The following is a 21,309-nucleotide window of genomic DNA, read 5'->3' as shown; positions in this document are numbered from 1 at the left end:
GTCCCTTTCCCCATTTAATCTGCCTTTGGGTCAAAGACGAGACGCCCTTTTTTTTGAGTACGGACACATAAAAGTACCCCGAGAAGGAGAGGATTACATTTTGGATACATCAGGTGAAAGTACATGGTCCACTTTGTAATGTCAGTAACTTTTGATGAAAAAAAATGAATCTGCATATGTGAAATAAGCTCATAAAGTCCATATTTGTCATTCAGTGTAATGGTACGAACTACAATTTCAATGAAACATGTTTAAATATTCATGTGAAAAAATAAATAAAGTTGTATTGTAACTACCCTGGCATAATTGTACAGGTGTTGGTCTTATCATATTAAAAGCACTTTGCAATACTCCTTCGTTTTGATATTGAAATCATTAGGGGACTTTTGTGCCCACTTCTAAGTTAATTACAGATCATTCAGTGTAATGAGATAAAGCTGGCCTTTTTTAACGACCAATCTAATATATAGTCAGCTGAACACCTGTTCCATCGTTAGAAGGACTCCTGAAGGCTTCGGAGGTGGTAGCAGAAGGTGAGTTTTCCTCTCTAAAATATGTGATATATTCATGTTTTTATGATGTGGTACCAATGGACACAAAATGAAATGTCATTCAGTGAAATGTCAAAAGTCACTTTTATAGTTGAAATTTAATTGAAACAAATGTATTGCAGTATGTGTTGGAAGTAATTGCACTGAACTGTGTAGATCATATGCACTTTTTAATGTAGGTGGCTATGTATTTGCCCATAAAAGATGTAAAATGTATAATAATGTCATTCAGTGCAAGGACAGTGTCATTCTGTGTAATCAGTGCTGTTATAGCTGTAAAACACCAACATCATTTCTGCAGACAAAGTGTTTGTTCCTGGCTTGTTAACTGTCCACACCTGGGCACAAGCTTATTATGGCCATCATTTCCATTACCGATGTTGATATTGTTTTTATGTATGATGTATGCTGTCATTATTGATGATATTATATATTTCTAATGACATTATTTATATATTTTTACAGATGCCTTCCAACAAAGCGGCAGTGGCAAAACACAGGCAAAGAATAAATGCAAACCCAATAGAACGGGAAAAACTACTTGCAAAAAGAAGAGAAAACTATAAGAAGAGAAAAATTGCAGCCTTGGGTGCAAATCCTGACCATCAACCAATCAAGTTTCTGTCAGAGCATGAAGTCATCAAGAAAAGACAACAGTGGCGGGAAAATCAAAGGAAGCACCGGGCAGCTAAACGTGCCAAAAAACTGGACTTCACACCAGACTCCCCTGACATTCCCGTTGAAGAGCTTTCCAGACCTCTTTCCCAGCCAGTGCAGCCAGTGCAACCTACCCAGTCACCTCCTTCGCTACAGCCAGTGCCGTCTATTCAACACTCCATTCCATCACCTAGGTCTTCTATTGCTGGCAAGCCATTGACTACCTCCACTCCAGAGGAAGATGGGGCAAAACAAAAACAAAGATTTGAACGGATGAAGAAAAAGAATGTGGCACTTAGAAGACAAGTGGCATTACTCAAGAAACAGCTTGCCCAACAAAAACACAGATATGAACAAATTAGGATGGTCCTCCACAGGGAGAGAAAGAAGGGGAAAACAGCAATGGAAAGGAAAAAAATGGTGTCACAAACACAAAAAAGGAGTGTTTCAAGGAGAAAGAGTGTGTTTGCTTTTCTTTCCCGTGATGAGAACAGCAGGCTTTTGCCTGGGAAGAAGGACACCATTACAAAGACCAAAATAAAAAGGCAGCGGCGTGTCCTTTCACACACCTTAAAGGATCTACACAGCTCCTTCAATGCAGAGGTGGCCAAGGAAAACACAATGTCCTATAGACAGTTCCTGCGTCTCCGGCCATTTCACATCACTGAGCCTCGAGCCACTGATCGCAACACATGCGCATGCATATATCATGAAAATGTAGGCCTCCTGGTGGAAAGACTGAAACAACGAGGGATACTACGAACATCTAGTGTATCTCACCTTATATCCACAATTGTTTGTGATCCACAAAACAAACAATGCATGTATCGTCTCTGCACAAAATGTAACAACAAGATAGCAGTTGAGGTGTGTGATGATACAGAGGAGATTGTGTGGGAGCAGTTTGTCAAGGAGAAGAAGACTCTAAAAAGTGGGAAAGAAGTCCCACATTACTTGAAAAAAGAATGCCTGGAACAGTAAAAGACCTGGTCCAACTGTTCAACACCAAAATTGACTTATTGGCAAGACACCAGTTTAACTGGATCAGTCAGGCAGAGAAATGCAGGCAGCTAAAGGACAGCCTATCTGAAGAGGAGGTTGTCGTCCATATGGACTTCTCTGAAAACTATGGGTGCAAACTCAAAACTGAGATCCAGGCCATCAATTTTGGTGCAAATAGACAGCAGGCCACTATACACACATGTGTTGTTTATACAGCCAGTGGCTATCAGTCCTATGCCACCATTTCAGATTGTCTACGGCATGATGAAAAAGCAGTCTGGGCACATCTGAAACCTGTCTTGGATGACATCAGGACTAAGCATGCATCAATCACCACCCTTCATTGCATGAGTGATGGCCCAGTCACCCAGTACCGCAATAAAGGCAACTTTTATCTTCTAAGCAGTTTGCCATTTCTGAATGGATTCAGGAAGGTGACCTGGAACTTCTCAGAAGCCTGCCATGGAAAAGGTGCTCCGGATGGTGTTGGGGGTGCTGTGAAAAGGATGGCTGATGGCCATGTGAAGAAAGGAGGCGACATTCAAACACCCCAAGACCTCTTCACATTCCTTCAGACAACGCCATCCAATGTTCGGTTTTTCTGGGTGACTGAAGAGGATGTGACAAGGTATGATGAAGCAGTGCCTGACCATTTACCAATAGTGAAAGGCACCTTCAGATTACACCAAGTGGAAACGACAGGGGTAGGACAAATTATTCACAGGGAAATCTCTTGCTTTTGCCACAGGAACAATACCCAATGTGCATGCGAGGAGCCAACCCATGTTGACCTAAACCAACTTCCTCCCTTGGAAGAGAATTCTGAAAGAGAAGCTGCTTACAAGAAAACAGATGATATCGAGGACATAAGTGGCAAATTTGTCATTGTAATGTATGAAGACAAGCCCTTTATTGGGCAGGTGGTGCAGGTCGTAGGTCACGAGATGGAAGTCAGTTGCATGCATCAGTGTGCAACAGGAAAGAATGCTTTTGTGTGGCCAGAAAGAGCAGACAAAGTTTTTTATTTCAGATCAGATGTGAAGGCTGTTATATCTGAGCCAGAGCCCTTAACTATGAGGCAGTCCAAACTTGTCAAATCAGACTGGGACAAGTTTACAGCAGCAACACAGTGTGTGTAAGTAATGCTAAGCCATAAATTGTGGCATACCTATATCATTTGAAAATTCCATTATTGTGGAAGATTTAATTTGTATAAATGTAGACTTCAGATTGTTGTAGCCGCCGTCTACAATTTCAAGGTTTTTTTTCACATTTTTTTTACACTGTTATACCCTGCAGCATTTTTGTTAACTTACATGCTCTTAAAAATAATAAATACAATTTTCTTTTCAAAATTGGTCTCTGTCATGTATTTAGGAGAGTGCATATTGTGGTATACTAAGAGTAATAATAACATTGCTGTGATCTGTATCAATTTACATAGCTTCTGATAAAAACACGTCATTTGGTCATTTGGTGTAACCATTGTGGTCCATTGGTGTAATGCCCATATTGGCATAAAAAAATGAAGTACATGTCTCATAAGTATTGGTTTAGAATAATGCACACTTACACATACCAACACGTGAATTACAATGGATTTTGAATAGATTTTCCTTTCCATTTCCCAACTTTATGTGAGGAAGTGGGCTGAAGTGACTTGTTGGAAGATTAATGACTGTCTCATAATATGGAGACTTAGGACCTATCGCATCATTATACTTCTAATGATCACTCTACATATAGTACTTTAGTAAGTAGTTTGACTTATTTCATTTTTGTGATTGCATACATATTGTTTTGGAAAAAAAAGTTTTATTACACTGAATGACATTTTAAGGGCCACCCTTTAAAAAACAGAGTAAAAGCACATGTTGTACACAATTCACTTCTTAAAAAATATTAAAGTTAAGAACTAGACAGTCCAAGGTACCCAAAAAAGACAAATATTATAGTTGTGCACGAATTTTATTTTTTGGTGCACTGAAAACCTGGTTTCGTCTTTGACCCCTTTCTGTCTGCCTGTCCGACGGTTACCATCGAAATGAATAAATCATCCGATGCTGCGTGAGACAGTTCTGAGGTCACAGGGTTAAGTGTGGTAATAATATTCACTCATGGTTGATTCAGTTCACACCTCCAGATGTCAGAGTCCAACCACATTAAAGACAGGCAGTGTGCTGTGTGTGATGCACCACCTTTTACAGTACAGCCATGTTGTTACGCTTCCACAGTCACCAAGTCATACAGGATCTGCTACTGCAATCCACCTTTAGAAGTCTAAAATACTTGAGCCGAATTTCTTTAGCCACAAATATACAACTGAAAACACATTTGTTGTGCTTTTATTGGCTGTTTCCTTCACTGTTTTTTATATTTCAATGCTGTCAATGGCTTTACACAAACTCTAAAACTCATAAGCAATTATGAGTTTTCCAATTTGCAAACTTGTTTTTCAAATGAAATGTGTTGACACTCTTTATTTGAAAATTACAGGGTATGCAAAGCGGAGAAGGGAAAGTCATTTTAAGTCATAATTGTGGAAAAATCCAGCTTTGTTTCGGTTTCATTTCATGATGTATGGCTGCAAAAAATATGATTTGCGTGCTGGCTTGGAGGATGTGTGATCGACAGATGGGATGGTTTCGTGCAAATCCAAAGAATAGTGTATCATTTGTTTCAGTCTCTGCATGCAAAGTCCCTGTTTTACCATCATTATGTTGATGAAACACATGAAAATCACATTTTAGTATTTTCCCAAGCGTCCAGTGGGTCTCTGTGTTGATCAGTGGCTCACTGTTGTTCAGTGTTCAGTGTTTTGTGCCTGGTGATGGGGCAATGACAAAAGGAGTATTTGACATTTTCACCCTGAATGAATTAAAGAGTCATGTGACAAATGATTCAAATCATCAGCTTTAAAGGGTTTCTGAAGTTGTTTGATTTTAAATGAATACAGAGGAATAAAAAATGTGTTTTTTACAGTGGAATTCAAAATCTATTCACCTCAAGCCTTTATTGCAGTAGATGTAAATTGAAAAGAAGAAAATTTGTCACAACAGGGTCGCGTCATAAATACAGGCAGCCTTACTGACCCTTTAGATTGCTATTTCCGCCTCTTTCCTCCCTCTCTTGAACCATCACTCCTTCCTCTCACAGAAACCACCATCCCACTAAACAACCCATCTCAATTTACTCCTTACAGCCTTACATTTGCTGCCTTCAGTGTTTCTTGTGTGTACTGAAATGACTGTCCTACATTTGAAAATGCCACATCAACTCTATTGTTGTTTGTCAAATCCATTTGAATTTCAGTGGAAGCCAGCCCACCCACAGCCTGCACCCGCCTCTTTGAGCTCAGAGCGCCGTCAGTGTGAGCTTTATAACACAGGCTCTTTTGGAGTAGAGAATGGTGTGTTTCTGATTTTCTGTCTAGTTCAGTTCCCTTATAGTGAACTGGGTTGACAGCTTGAATGCTGTTACATTCTGCACACCTCAGTCAGACCCTGCTATAGCCCGCCACTACACGCTCTGTGTTTTACTGTGCTCTGACAGAAACACAAACCTTTGTACACACCTGTTTCTCCTCTGAATACACACACGAAGCGGGAACACACAGCTACCCACACAGACACGCAAACTATGTGCAAGCTTGAAGCACAGTCTCATGAAATCCACGCAGACTTGTGTTTGTGTGACATTGCATGCATGTGCACACAGCTGCATGCACAATGGAAGACAGGCAAACTGAATTTACAAACTGTACTTTATCTCAATGAATTATGCCAGCAGGTCCAAAACCTTTTCAGCTCGCAGCCCAAACGAGAAATGTGCTGTCTCCTCAGGTCCCAGACTTAGAGAAATGCATCATGAATTGCCATAACATGTCCATTTATAAACCTCTGATAAAGAACACAACATCATGAATTTAAAATGTGCCTGGAATTTATTTTAGATACAACTTTGTCACACTTTACATGTTACATGTTACTCTAACAAAACATGTTTAACTCTCCTTTCTATTCCTCACCCCTTCAGTGTTTCCCCTATTATTGCCCGTTGTAATAACTCAACATATGCACGCATTTATTTCTTATATTTAACTTCAGAAACTAGAAAATTATGCACCACCATGCTGTTTGTTTGTACTACTTGTCTCATTCTGTAAGAAAAGAGCTTAAATCCAGACTTGGATAGCTGTCAACGGCTGGGACTAACACAGACCCAGGCCTGCAGTGAATCCTTGGATTCCATCTTCCAGCTCCAATATGCTGTGCTCCTTTCCTTGAAGGCTCAGTGTGTTGAGCTTGTTGAAAGCTTCCACAAGGAAGGCAGATCTTGACATCCACTGCTTTTCCTGAAAATTCTTGGCAAGGTTAGGTTCTTAAGGCCAACCTCTTCTCTCTGCTCCCACAGTGTCTGCAGAACTCTTCCTGTCGAGAGCAACTTCACCTCGCCTTGTAGTGAAAGAGCAGGTGCTCATGCTCTGCCCCCATATCCCAGCATAGCCCTGTGAAGAGCCTTGACTGTGGTCTCTCTCACAACCATATGAAAAACCGCTCCTCGGTCATGCTGTAATGCATTGCTGGCCAAAGCTTCCCTGCGGATGCGGGTAAAAATCCTGAGTGTAAACACCAAAACAAAAGTTTTTAGGCTTGGCTGAGTTCCAAAAGTTGGTGTTTCTATAAAATCAAAATGGGACAAAGTGCAATTGGATGGTCACCTTCACATTTGGGAGCACTTTACAAACATGGACCGCCAAACGAGATCAGACAGACTCATCTAGCTGGAGTGAAAAAAAGTGTGTTCCAATATTTCCTCTCAACTTTGTTCTCTGCTCCCTCACCCAAGACACAGAGCAGCTCTGCCCACAGCATCTGACCTGAACAGACTAACCAACAAAGTGAGTAAAAACCATTGTTCCACATTGATGCTTCTGAAAAGAATCAATAACAAAGGACATTTTGGAAAATACACTTTTTTTTGGTTTTTTTTGCCAAGAGTAAGATGTGAAGATACTGTTCTCACGTCTATACAGTAAATATGGAGCTAAAGCTTGCAGCCACTTAGCTCAGCACAAATAGTAACAAGTGAGCTTTGGAGGTGCTGTTTCTGGCGGGTTTCGTTACCTTCAAACGGAGCCAGGCGTACTGTTTCCTTCTGTTTCCACTCTTCGTGCTAAGCCAAGCTAATCGGCTGCTAGTTGCAACATCATATGTATTGTACAGACATGAAAGTGGTATCAGTCTTCCCATCTAATTCTTAGTAAGAAAACAGATAAGCATATTTCATGTGCACAAGTATTCCTTTTAAAATGTTAAAGAAGTAGCAGTCTAGAGGATTAGATGGAGAAAAAAGAGAGTTAGATAAGTCAGAGAGATTGTTTAAGGCAACTGAGAGGTGGATTGTCATGAGGAAGAAGTCCGGCTCTGTTAACATCCAGTGCAAAGTGCACGCGCACACACACACACACACACACACACACACACACACACACACACACACGCATGCACATGCTTTCTTTACTATCTGCAGGCTTGCACGCAGTCTTAGTCGCCTGTAAGTACTAATGGTAAAAGGCTTTTCAAACCCTATTACACCGCTCTCTAAATTCTCTTTATCTCTTTCTCCTGCTCTTCTTTTCTCTCGACTTTCATTCTCAAGCCTTCCTCCCTCCCTCCCCTTGCCCCCCCCCCCCCCCCTTCCTTCCTGCCATCTTTCACTCCCACTTATACACACAATCACATGCAGTGACATTCGGATTTCCAGCTTTATTCAAATGCTGAATTATTAAGAGAGCCAATTTTAAGGAGGTCTGCTCTGCATTGCTGTGAAAACACAATCTCCATTTCAACCGCAAATGTGAGAAGAGATGCGAGCGAGTGAGCCAGAAAAGGAGAGACGAGGGAAGAGAAATTAGGGCAGTGATTTGAAATTCCATTTATGAATAAAAAGAAAGTTTAGAAAGTTGTTCACAGGCATTAAACATTCTAAGTGTGTGGGTTTTTGGCAGTGCTGCATCACTGAGTGAGCATTACAGCATGTTTGCATGTGTGTATTTCTGTGTGTGTTTCAGTAGTCTGTAGTTGTGTGTGTGCGTGTGTGTGTGTGTGTGTGTGTGTGTGTGTGTGTGAGCCTCCAGTGTACAATAGGTGTCACTGTACACCACAGGTATCTGCTCCAGTCCCTGACCTTTACTGTTTCACAGCATTTTATTGACCTACTCCACTTTTTGTCTTTGGGCCAACACATTTTCAGCTTTATTTATTTATTTTGTTGTGACTGCAAATAGATTTTGCTTCTTTTTTTTTTTTTTTTGTTTTACTTGCAGAGCAGTCCAAATGGTGCCAGCATCAGCCAGCTAGGAGGGTGCTGCAGGGGCTGGGTTGTACGCCGGTTTCATTTTGCATACAGAGACATTTCTGTACAGCTTTTCACACTTGGACACTTTCTTGTTCAAGCTCTACAAATACGTCACCACATACGACTTTGGCTTTGTTTTTTTTTTTTTTAATGGTGACGCAGGGTGCAGAGCATATCAAATGCATGTTTCCTTAGCTCACAGGAAACAGAGACTCATCTTTGGTGATTTTGTGGCACAGACACATCCACACACACACACACACAGTGCAGTTGCGATGCAATCTAATTAGCTTTTTTCTGTATAAGACTGTTTCTCTGCATCACAGTGGTGATAATTGCATGATGAAAGAGTAATTTGAAATCAGGCGCTGAGGGCAGATCAAGTGTGAGAGATATGTTGCTTTTGTACAGTTTTGTTCTTGTCCATATTGTTTGATGAAGTAAACTGTGAGTCTGTGCCATCCATTTGCAGCACTGCATCATAGGGACATTTTTACATTTCCTCCCATTACACATTTATTAGTATTTTGGGGGGATTTGGAGGATTCTGTCGTAGTTCATATTTTCCATATATTTGAGTTTGAGTTTGCAAACTCCAATAATACAATGCACACGTTCCAGATTCAGCTATATTTATGTTTCTGTTCTATTTTTATGATCATTCTTGATGAAAGCACTTCTGTCATGTGTCACATGAGCTGACCGTGAGTTGATCTAACCAATCTGTAATATTGTTTGACACCTCAACATGGTGATGTGTTGTAATTTGCCAATACTGAATTCTTGTGAGTACTGCTCCACGCTGTTGTGCTGGTTTCTCCCTGCACCTTCATAGTCTCCTGCTGTTAATTATGACAGCCATTGCCTGTACATTACAACTGTATAATTATAATCCCTGATTGAAGGATCTTGAAGGTCTTCTTAGACACGATTTATTTTGTCTGAAACTATTGTCACCGTGTCAGATTTGACTGGCCAGACTACACGTATGACCTCGATCGATCACGGCACGTCTCATGTCACGATCACGCATGACATCAGATGTCATCCTGGAGGCGGGTGAAGCAGCTGTCAATCAAACTGGCAGAAGTGTTGTGTGTGTGATGCTGTTGGTCTTGTGCACTGAAAAAAGAAAGGAAAGAAAAAACATCTGTGAATGCACTGCCTCTTGCATTAAAAGCAAATGCAGGAGGTAGTGCAAGCTTCAGCTCATTTGGTCATTATTTACACATCCTCGTCAAATAGGCAGAGGTATTTTCCCTCTCTTTCGCAGTCCCACCTGACAGCAGCAACCTTAGCATCCCCCCTCTTCCTCCTCACCATCATTACCTGACTGTGCTCCGGAGAGAGCACCTGGGGTTGGGGTGTAGTGTAGCATCATGGGGTGTCCCAGACGCTGCCCTACAGGTCATTCAGCATGTCACTAAACGAGTACAGATGAGCGATTGTCGTTCAAGATCGACCATGATGCCGGTAATTCATCGGCCCTGACAGAATCAGGCTAAAATTGTGTAGTCTAAGCCAGACCTTATCTTTTCTTAAAGAAACGTACCAACTCACAAACCATAGCATTTTGTTCAGTTTGTCCTCAAACACTCTGTTAAAAAGTCTGTTTCTGACCTAAAGCCTCAGTGAATCGTCTGTTTGTGTCTCATAACTCCATCTGGAACAGTTACAAGATCTGAAGGTGGATAGACACGTGGCAAAGAAACTAGGAAGAAATACACACACGTCCTCTCTCTGACACACACAAACACACACAAGAAGCACAATGAATTTGTGAATCATGGGTAAAGGAAAAAAAAAAATAGCTTAAAATGGTTATCAAACAGAACAGGCATGTCTATCCCATTATCTTATCCCTTACAGCTCACCCTTAACCCTGTGCACTGCCTCCTCAAAAACCTTTTTAGAAATGCGTAGATGCATAGAAATGGCAACACTGCCGGTAGGATTTCTTTCATGTGGAGATGGTGGGTTTAAGACACTGTGATCACACAGATCGCCTGTTAGAAGATACTTTGGCACCTACAAGGAGCACTATAAATGATTTGGAAGCTGTATTACATAAGAAATATATTAAATACAGCCAACTTACCTTGGAAATATGGATGCTGTACTACCTCTAAAATTCTCAGATAGCTCATAACCAGAGGGATGGAGGGCAAACACAGAACTGCCCTCTTTGTTGATATCCAGCGTCATCACATAGACTCTGTCGCAAAATGATAACACACAGATGACACAGCTGAGATGGTCAAGGTAGATACAACTGATTTTCACACTGTAGCATCTTGACACCCAGAACAAATTGCAGGAAAATACAACTCTAATCTTGTTAAACGAACACTTTGGCCCTGATCACTAATGTAAGACAAGGCTGTATAATTTAGTTCTCTTGAATTTTGTTTTCACCTTTCATAACAGTAATCTGATTTCAAGTGCCTTAAATGTGCCTGTGAGAGTGCTGAAAATCACTTATTGGCATAACAGCATCTTCAGTGACGTTAATGTTAACTAGCTGGAGGACATTTTGGAATGACACATGCGTGGTGGAAATGTAACCGTTCATTTTAGTCAGATTTATTACTGCACAAGTGTTTTTGAACTTCCTGATCACACAGAATTGTATGTTTCATAGTATGTTAAATGTTCATTGAACTTGAAAGTGACTCATAATAGCATATATTAATTTTATGTTTTAAAACAAAGAAAAGCAGCAAATCCTTACATTTAAGGAGCTGGAACTAAACAATCATTGGGATTTTTGCTTAAAAAAAGCAATGATTATTGAAATAGTTGCAGGATAATTATCTAGCAATCAACCAATCAGTTAATTGAGCTTAATTATTTGCAGCTCTATATCTCTTTGCAAAAACAAAGAGGTTCTTTCTTCACTTGCTTAGTTATTGCTCATTTGACCTCTTTATGTTAACTATAGCACATTGTATTATGCTGCCAAACACAACTGAAATGTGTTCCAAATGAGCACCCGATGCACTGACATTTCAGGCATATCACCGTTTCCTTTTTTTTTTTTTTTTGTTCTGCTTGTCAGCCAAAAGGGAAAGGAAAGCTTTCCAAGTGAAGAAACTTCAATGATAGAAATGAAGACTGATTTAAAATGCTGACTGATGATGTCTCAGGAGAAACTGTTTACCGCTTCAGTGATGCAGAAATACCATATCAAACTTTACTACCAACAATTTTGTTAAAGTTTTTCTGTAAATGTGTCTCCTCAATCAGTGTAAATGCCAAAAGTCGAGTAGTGGATTGACAGGTCTTTGGTTTTCACAGCAAGTGAATAAAAAGAGCATGTAAGCAGCCAGCAAGTGTGTAATACACTGTGGCAAGTTTGAGGACCCCTGGTCAAAATTTCTTTTGCTGTAAGTAGCTACGCGAGCTAAAGTGAAGTTAAAGATGACACGTTTCTTTAATAATTCAAGCCAGATTATATCTCATTTTGGAAAAAACAAAAATGGGAAAGGGCCCGAAGCAAACGCTTGGGCACCCTGCATGGTCAGTATTTACACCCTCTTTGGCAAGTATCACAGCTTGTAAAGGCGTTTTGTAGCCAGCTAGGAAACTTTCAGTTCTAGTTAGCTGGATTTTTCCTTCTAGTTCTGTGACATCTTTGTGCCGTCTTGCATGCACTGCGCTTTTGAGGTCTATCCACAGATTTTCAATGATGTTTAGGTCCGGGGACCGTGAGGGCCACTGCAACAACCTCAGCTTCCACCTCTTGACACAGTCCATCGTGGATTTTGAGGTGTTTTCGGATCAATATCCTGTTGTAGAGGCCATCCTCTTTTCATCCTCAGCTTTTTACAGTTGGTGTGATGTTTGCTCTCAGAAAGTGTTGGTATTTAATTGAGTCTAGTCTTCCCTCTACCAGCAGTAAATTGTTCTCTGTGCCACTGGCTGCAACAGAAGCCCAAAGCATGATCAATCCTCCCCCCATGCCAAACAGTCGGAGAATTGCTCTTTCATGAAATTCTCCACCCTTTTTTCTCCAAACATGCCTTTGTTCACTGTGGCCAAAAGTCCTGTTTTAACTCCACAGAACCTGTTTCCCAAATGCATCGGGCTTGTTTAGATGTTCCTTTGCAAGATTAAGTGCACAGACAGTAGTAGGAAAGTGCTATTTTGCATTTACTGCCGCTGACTTGGTCATGTATTCTCTGCTGTGAGAGTCTGCTAAATGCAACACACAGTCACACACACTCCCTGTCATTTAATTATCTGCATCAGGGGTATATGAATATATTTCATTTGCTTCAGTTGTTTTTGCTGCATATACTGGTTTGCTCCTGGCTGAGCTACTATATGATTGGTTTTCTGCTGTTCCTGATTAGACACTTAAACATTTTTCTCAGTGGGCTTTATCATTTGTATCTGTAAATAAAATAAATTAGGATGAAATGTGAACCTGCTTGTGCTTGCATCCCTAAATATAATGTTCAGACTGATACATGCACAACACAAACACACATGTTGACACGTTTGCGCACACACACACTCATTCACCTTTGGCTCAAAAACATTTCATCAGTGTGTAAAGAGACAAAATCATATCAAACATTCATTTTCACAGGGCAGGTGAGCCACTCTGTTCCTGCCTCCACTCTGCAACAACACACCCATTTCCTCACATTCCTGATGTGAAATTAAACACATTACCTCTTTCCTCCTTACTGAGTCTGCCTAAAGCTGCCTTAAGATGATAAGAAATTTGTTCTTTGCTCACTGAGAGGTAGGGTGCAGAGCATAGTGCAGACACTTGCAAAGGCAAAAGCGTGGTGCAGACCGTTTTGATGCTGTGCATTTGAGGTTATTTCAAAAGAGCCCCGGTAGTTGTGTGTTGTACAGCATGTATGTGCAGGCTATTTATATACTGTTTTTATAACAACACCTGGGATGCAAATCGTAGCCCCTGTCACAGTGTCTCTCTGACTTTCTGCCATAGGAAAACAGTGCAGAGCAATTTTAATGCTGAGCATGTTTGGGCACCTTTTATCTCTATGAACAAATATCTGCATAGATTATGGTATTGGTTCTGGTTGTAGTCTGTTGGTATTGACCAGTCGTGTTTGAGCAAGCTTTGGTTGCATGCAGGCAAACAGTCCATGTGAAGAGCTGACGAGGCAGACTGCATTGGCTGAAATGCAATCTCGGAACCCATCAGCGATCGTCTGACAACAACTGCACTTTTTATTTAGCTGTTTTTTTTTTAATAGCTGCATCTGTGTCCAGATATCTTTGTGGAGATTAGCCAAATTATCGTCTTCACATCTCAGGTTGCTAATCGGACTATAAACAAAGGCTTGTGCATGGAAGAGGAAGAGTCTTGGCCCAGATATCCGTTATCAAAATATCCACTGGCTACACTGGAAGCACTGAAACATTGACCGTTGCCCCCAGAGGCTAAATCGTCATCAAACAATAGCGGATGGGTTCCGAGATTGAGCCTGTCTTTGTGTGAAGGAGAGATGAGGAGAGAAATCTGATAACGCTCTCATTTCTTCATGTGTGGGATGTACAGTATGACAGCACAAGACCACATTAATATTGAAATGAGAGCATACAGGGGAGTCTGTAACCCCCTTTTTTTCCTCACAAACATACACACCACATACTGAATTGAGATGTTGTGGCTGCGTCTGAGGCTGTCCGCCTCAAGGGAACATCAACATGCACTGCAGCAGTCACATGCACAGACAGGACTGTACATGTGGTAGTAGCCAGATGCATTGATGCATTTAATGTGTAGGAGTTCTGTTTACCTCTACATCCTCTCTCCCACCATCTCTCAACAATGTGTGTGTGTGTGTACGTGCAGTTGTCTGCATTGTTAGAACTTGGTTATGTAACGTATGGCGACTCGAGTTCAGACATCTTTTAAGAACGATTTTCTTTTTTCTTTTTCTTTTTTTTTTTTTTCGCAGTTTAGATGTGAAGCATGAGGATATCCTTTTAGTATACTGCGAAATGGGGGGAGATGAAAGGAAAGGGGTGAATAAAGGAGAGGACCGGAGTGAAGAGTGAAGAAGAAAGCGGGTCATGAGAGGACAGGCAGAAGAGGCAGACAGGAGGGGAGGGAAGAGAGGTGAAGAGAAAGAGGAGGAAATGGGGTAAAGGGGGTATGAAGAGTATGAATGTTTGCTTTAAATCAGCACAGCTCTTATCTAACAATCTGCAAATACACAAACAAACACTCACATTTTCTCTTTAGTGTTAGATAACACAACAGAATAATCAGCAGGTACCTGCCTCCTCTCACTGGCCTCTGGATGAGAATAAAACAACGCATGACATACTGTTCCTCCTCCATCCTTCCCACTGTTGTTCCCCCCTCCCTCCCTCCCTCCCTCCCTCTTCCTTCTCTCTATACTCCCACCATCCTTCTATCATTCCTCCATCTCTCCCTCCATCTTCCTTGCATCCCACCCGCCCTCCATCCTCACTCCCACCTGACTTCCAACATCCCTCCATCACTCACCCTGCCCTCCCGTTACACTCTGTTCCTCACCTCTGTCACCGTCTCCCTCCTTTTTTTCCCTTTCCTTTTTGCAACTCCCCTCTCTACCTCCAGATTTTTCTCTCGCGTCCAACTAAGCTCCTCTATCTTCAGATTTCAAATATCACTGAACCATTTGCACACACACGCACACACACAGAGCGGAGCAGAAGAGAAAACAAAACATCTTCCCACAGATGATTCTAGGTTATATAAATGTTTTGCTTGGATTGCTTGACATTTGCTGTTTATTTTTTTATTATTGTTTCACACTGATTCTATGATGTACAAAGACCTTGAGGTTGATTTGAACTGTGCAAACTCATATTTATTAACTGCATGAATGAATTGGTTTTTCTCAGGTGGAAAAATCTGTGTTGAGAAAATTGAGGCGGATGCGAGCTAATGTTCCAATTGATACGGCTGTGCTCAAATTATACAAATGGTTTGATAGTGATTTCTTTGAGACTACAGTTATGGTATTTACCACGAAAATCTGAATGATAAACTTGCAGAGAACGAGTTCTGAGTTGCAACAGTTTGGCCTAACAGAAGAGGTCTTTTCTCAGGTAAACATTAGAAATCTATTGTCCAATGAAAATCAACTGTTGCTCTTTTTTTTTTTTTCCAGTTAGAGAGTAAAATCACACCCATGCAACCATTATTTTATCTCATGTGCTGAATATGCTACATGCCATGTGAGATGGGAGGCTCCATGTGGTTGCTTGCCTTTTTTAAGAAGGTGACTAAAAATAAAATATCACTGTACAGCAACACCCCTGGGGGAGTAGTTGTAGCAGAATAGGTTGCACACGCATGCACAGTTGTTTGAATTCTTATTCTTTACAAAGTGGATTAAAAACCAGTGTGTCCTTCATGTTTCTTTTCACAACATTGTGAGTGTGTGCATGAAGGCGGAGGATTGAAGGTTTGATCCATCAAAATGATTGAGGGGACATGGCATGGTGTTGTTCTTCATTTTGTCCCCCCACCAAAAAAAAAAAAAAAGCCATTATTGACCGGGGACTTCTGCATTCAGGGCAAACGGAGAAAACTCACTAAAAATCTGTCTCGGGAAAATTTCAATCTGCCGTGGAGTCACAGATCCTATATCTTGAAACTAGTCTGACACAAAATCACTGTTGCCAGTATTCTGAGAAGACATCTTGTCAAAAGATGCCTTTTTTTTCTCAGGGCCCAGACAAAATGCTTTGAATATCTGAGTACTGTGTGTGCTGATTTAACCAAACTTACCACTAGATGCTGCAGTGATCTGGGATTGCTACAGTCTTCTTACATCTAATATTCATGTTACAACTGTTTCACATTTGGCACACAAGTCCTAAGGCCACAAGTCAAATACTGTCAGATTGCTAATTGGCCATGCTACAAATTAAGGTAATTTAAAAGCCTGCCAGTCATTTTTTGACACATCGGGAGATAGTAACACTGTAGGAGAATGCCTTTGACTCTTTCACTGTGGTGTCCTTAATTCTTTATTACTGGCTCCATCTCTGTGTGCCCAGTTCAAGGAAAAATATGTTGTTGCATTTTACTTCTGCTCTGGTCAAGAGGAGTAAACAAAGTCAGAGGCATTGATGGATAACTTGCTCGTTGGGCAGTTTTGGCCGCTGTCATCCCATGCAGGAATATCAGACCCCAGTGACAGCAGGTCATGCAGCACTGAACTCCATGTTTCTGTATCTTACCTGATGTCACAAAGAGCTTACGAAGAATGACCAGGGACCTTTTCAAACCTAAAAGTCCCAACAAAGGTTCAGTTTTTTCCTCTTCTTGATTTCACATTGCGATCACAATAAATATCTATAGGTAACATACCAATGTCCTGTCGTCATCACCTACATGAGCTGCATCTCCCTATATTTATACTCGCTTATACTGGTTTGTAGACAGGTGTGTCTGACGTATGGGGTGTTGTCAGTTGGGGGAGTGGCCTTCTATCACAGCTTTAATGTGTGGAGAAAAATGAGCAGATTCATTTCTTTATTGACTCTTTCACTTCCCATGTGCTACTGTGGCTCATTTGTTGTGTTGTTTTTCATTTTTCTGGTTCTGTTGATAGCATAGCCTTGGGCCAAAGGTCCAAGCCATCTACAGGACCATGGTTCAATTTGAGCTGCACAGAGATCACCTTTTTGGCCTGAGGGAGGATCTACACCTGTAACAGGTGGTGTGGAAGGGCCCCATGAGAATTATTAGTTGAGACTGCTTGTAGAAGTCATGTCAAAAGTGATGGCGGACAGATAGAGACAGGACAGGACTTATTCTGCCATATTTTGTTGAGTGTGTGGAGGTGAGGATAGCTAGATTTCACTCAGTAATCATTCACTAACTTTCAAATACATAGTGTAGGACACAAGCACAGCACACCTGCTTTAACTCCCTTTTACACATGTGTTACCATGGTTGCCAGATGACCTTGCATAATTGTATAGATTGCTTGGACAGACATTTTCTTGACAGTTTCCATGATCAGCAGATGGATTTCATAATAGTTTAGTTTGTGATTTCATGCTAAAATCACATATGTACTATCATAAAGTCCTGAGGTTAGTTCACACCACAAATGAACTGTACCTGAGTTTTAGTTGTTTAGTTTGCACTGTCAAGTTCAATTGATAGCTTTCTTACCAGTCCAAACAAAGCAAATCAAACAGAAAAATGCACCAGAGTTTTTGTTGAACTGAGCAGATTAGATAAATGATTCACTACTAATATTAACACCACTTAATCCCAATGGTTAAAAGGTCCATGACAGTGCTTTGTTCTCGGCCAATCTATACCACCGAATAATAAGTAAACATCCAAAATTCAATCAGTCTTGGAAACAAAGAAGTAACAAATGTGAATATGCTGAATTCAAGATGATGCAATCATATCTCAAGATTTCAAACTGCTGTATTGGGTAAAAGTGGAGTTTCGTTTGAGGCAGTGACACAGAAAGATGAAGATGAAGAAAGAAATGTTGTAAGGAGAAAGAAACAGAAGACTCAGTTCAGATTGCTTTGGGATAGAAATTGCTCAATTTCAGATATATTCCTTGGCTAACAGAAAGGAGACTGCACTACTTTTTTTTAAACCTGCTAATCAAAGCTCAAAGGAGAATTGGAAAATTGAAGTGGTGGCTGATGGAATTGGTTATTCGTGTTGGATCAGTTTTTTGGAAGTGTTTGGTTGCAGTGTCTTACAAAGAGTTCTGGTACATTCAACGGTATTGGATTTTTTTGAGCTGCATTCACTCAATTAGTCAATAGAAATCAAATAAATCTGCAACTAATTTAATAATTGATTCATCGTTTTGAGATCTTTTGTTTTTTAAGTTGCAACACTTGCTGGTGACTTTGCAATTCTTTCTACAATTGTGAAGTAAGAGACCTTAGGCTGGGCAAAACTAATTATTCAAAGATGTCACCCTCAGCTCTGGGAAAGTGGAATAGACATTTTTTTTTTTCTTACATCTTCTGACATTTTGTAGACCGAGTGATTAATGGAGATGCTGCGTTGTGATGTTGAAGTAGAAAAATGTAGTGTTAGACACTCTCTGTAATCCATTGAGCCGGTACTGCCATGCAGGTAGTCATCCAGTTAAGCCCATAGTCACAAGGTTTACAGTTGGGTCATCGTGTTAGCCCCTTTATCTTCTACCTTGCTGGTGCTCCATTGACTGGGTCAGTGTACACTTAGACACACACACACACACACACACACCCCATTCATCATCAACTGGATGCCTGTCAGAGTATAGTACGGAGCTCTGGCAGATAACTTCCTGCAGCTGATTGTGGTTTTTGTTTTTGTAGCTGTCTTACAGCTGCTCTGCTGTTTCATAGCCAACAGGACAATGAAAAAGTGTTTATATCTATGTATCTATATATATCTTTCCCTGATGTTAGAGGGGATTACATCTACAAATTGTTTAGTGGCTACATAAAATTAGACCTCACCACCACAATTCAATGTAGTGATATGGTAGTGCCGCGCTGTGCTTGTGTAGGTTAGTATTATGGCACATGTATCTCTTTTGTTAGAACATTAACTTCAACAACACTGGCTTTATAGACACAGACTTTGTTTAGATGTACAAAATGATGACACTGCACTTTGGCGGAGTTGTTCTGCTCATTTACTATCTGCTACAAATCTCACCAACGGCCACTTCATTAAAGCTGGTTCCCAGTAATCTATGACCCTGTGTTGTCGATGTCCCAGTGGTCTTTGCTCAGAGTTGCAGCTGAAAGAACAACAGCTGAAAATCGGGGACATTGCAGTTGTAGTGTACAAATGGAATTGAAAGCAATAGTTGAAACTGACCTTGTAGATTATCCTCCCATTGGCCTCCTGCTGAGTGGACTGTCAGCTGTATTCCCTTGAGACCACTAAGAATTTGTATTCAGATGAAAACAAACAGGGCTGCTCTTTACCTGTGGTGGGATGATGACTCCTAGAAGCAATGTTACAACACTTGTTGAGATAGCTGCTGATAGAGTCCTTCAGAGTTAATAAAATTAAATAGTGAAAGGGTCTGTGTGGCTCAGTGTCTGCTGAAAAGCCTTCCCTGACTGCACTTCATATTAAATGTTGCTTTGCCCTTGAATTAAAATCCTTTTCTGTTCTGGAGTCAGCTGCATACAAAACGGAGACATGGCTCTGCAGTGGGTGCATTTCACTGTGCCTCAAAATTAGATTTTTGTAACAACAACCGCACTATGGAAATGTAACTGCTGAAAATCAGTCAGTGGAGCACAATACCATGTGGTCTGGGGCACCCTTGAGACCGTCGCATAGTCAGAGGCATTTGTTTTAGCCCCATGCAAGCAGGGACATGGCTCTATCGTGTTTCAGTGTTTGTATTTTCCCTGCACCTAAAAAATCAAGTTTTCCTACAAGGGCCTGAGAACAGTGTGGGCTGCTGAAATCTTAGACCATTAAATTACAAAGCTGTGTGTTTACCCACGCTTATTTCGGTCTACTGTCTCAAAACTGTTTACATTCTGCCTTACTGCTCACTGAAAACCCAGCTACCAACAGCAGGAAGTACTGTCAGTATTTTCATTCTCTCCAAATAGGGAATAAATCATTTAAAGGGAGATTAAGTGTATCTATAACCATGAACTCCAGTCTAGTCAAGTGGAATAGTCTGACAGGTTTTTCAGATCACGTAAATCTTCTTGTTCCTCCAGACACTGGTGCGTGTTGTGAACTCTCCTCACTGATGCACGTCAGTCTGTCCCACATGTGTTGTCATTGTGTGTATTCAGAATACAAAAAAAATGAAATAAGAGGGTGTGGATAGAAAACCACCCATGCAGAACAAATTGTGGTCTGCTTTAGGTCTGGTATTTATATATAATTGATGGACTCTGCATGGTGAATTAAATGTTGCTTTGCTACATGTTTGCATGTTCTTCTGTCGTGATAGACTTAGCGGTACTAAATGTACTTTTCTTTATCATCAGTCCTTTAGAATAGCCTATTGATTTACAGATCATTCTGTCCTTGGCTGTGGTTTAGACAGAACTGTTTTCTTCTCTTTTATTCAGCCTCTTGGGTTAGGCTATTGGATGAACACATTGGCTATCAGTGATTGGCTGAGTACATCGCTGCTTGTTTTTTTTGGGGGACAATTTTTGAAAATTTTTTAATTTTTCTAATTTGGCTCCCTCCAAAAAAACCAGTTAGAGCCGCTGCTCAGCGACAGACTCTGCTCAGCGAGCCCAGTTGCACAAAGAGGCTGGCAACAGCAGTGAGTGGGAGCGGGAAAAACAGCACGTAGAACCAGAATATTTTGACATCTAACTCCAACAGAGTTGGTAATTGTTGGAACAGTGGAAAGACAAACAAAGATGGTTTGAATCTTGGGTTTGAGTTTTAGATTTGTTCTGTCGAGTTTGAATGAAAAGTGTTTTAAGATGAGTTAACAAGGAAATGAAGCTTGTTTTGTTTTGGTGAAAGAAAGAAACTTGCAGAGGGTGTATGGGTGTAATTTTCTGTTTTATAAACGTGAGGAACCAAGAACTAGAGCTGACAGAACAGACCTAAAAAAAACATCTGGTCACACAGTGCAAGGCTGGATCAACTGAACTGCTCAGCAAGTGCAATCATCACCATGCACCTGCCACTAACCACAGCACCAAACCGACCCTCTAACGAACTAGCCTTTTAGACAAGCCCCCATTTGTTATGACACAATGCAGAAGTCAT

General features: G+C 40.8%; 1 protein-coding gene across 1 annotated transcript; it reads left to right on the top strand.

The window, feature by feature from the left end:
• Positions 1-2,182: 2,182 nt before the first annotated feature.
• Positions 2,183-4,206, top strand: LOC143322926 (uncharacterized). Its single transcript, XM_076734367.1, has 2 exons — positions 2,183-2,838; positions 2,959-4,206. Exons 1-2 carry the CDS (start codon positions 2,318-2,320, stop codon positions 3,347-3,349), a joined length of 912 nt encoding a protein of 303 aa, XP_076590482.1. The 5' UTR covers positions 2,183-2,317; the 3' UTR covers positions 3,350-4,206.
• Positions 4,207-21,309: the final 17,103 nt, after the last annotated feature.

Source organism: Chaetodon auriga, chromosome 7 (genome assembly GCF_051107435.1).
Source record: "Chaetodon auriga isolate fChaAug3 chromosome 7, fChaAug3.hap1, whole genome shotgun sequence".
Lineage (NCBI taxonomy): Eukaryota > Metazoa > Chordata > Actinopteri > Chaetodontiformes > Chaetodontidae > Chaetodon > Chaetodon auriga.
This window is presented reverse-complemented; position numbering and strand designations above follow the sequence as displayed.

Coding starts and splice junctions, on each gene's coding strand:
- LOC143322926 (XM_076734367.1), top strand. CDS start 2,318: ATGGACTTCTCTGAAAACTATGGGTGCAAACTCAAAACTGAGATCCAG. Junction 2,839..2,958: donor ACTGAAGAGGATGTGACAAG/GTATGATGAAGC, acceptor CTTTTGCCACAG/GAACAATACCCAATGTGCAT.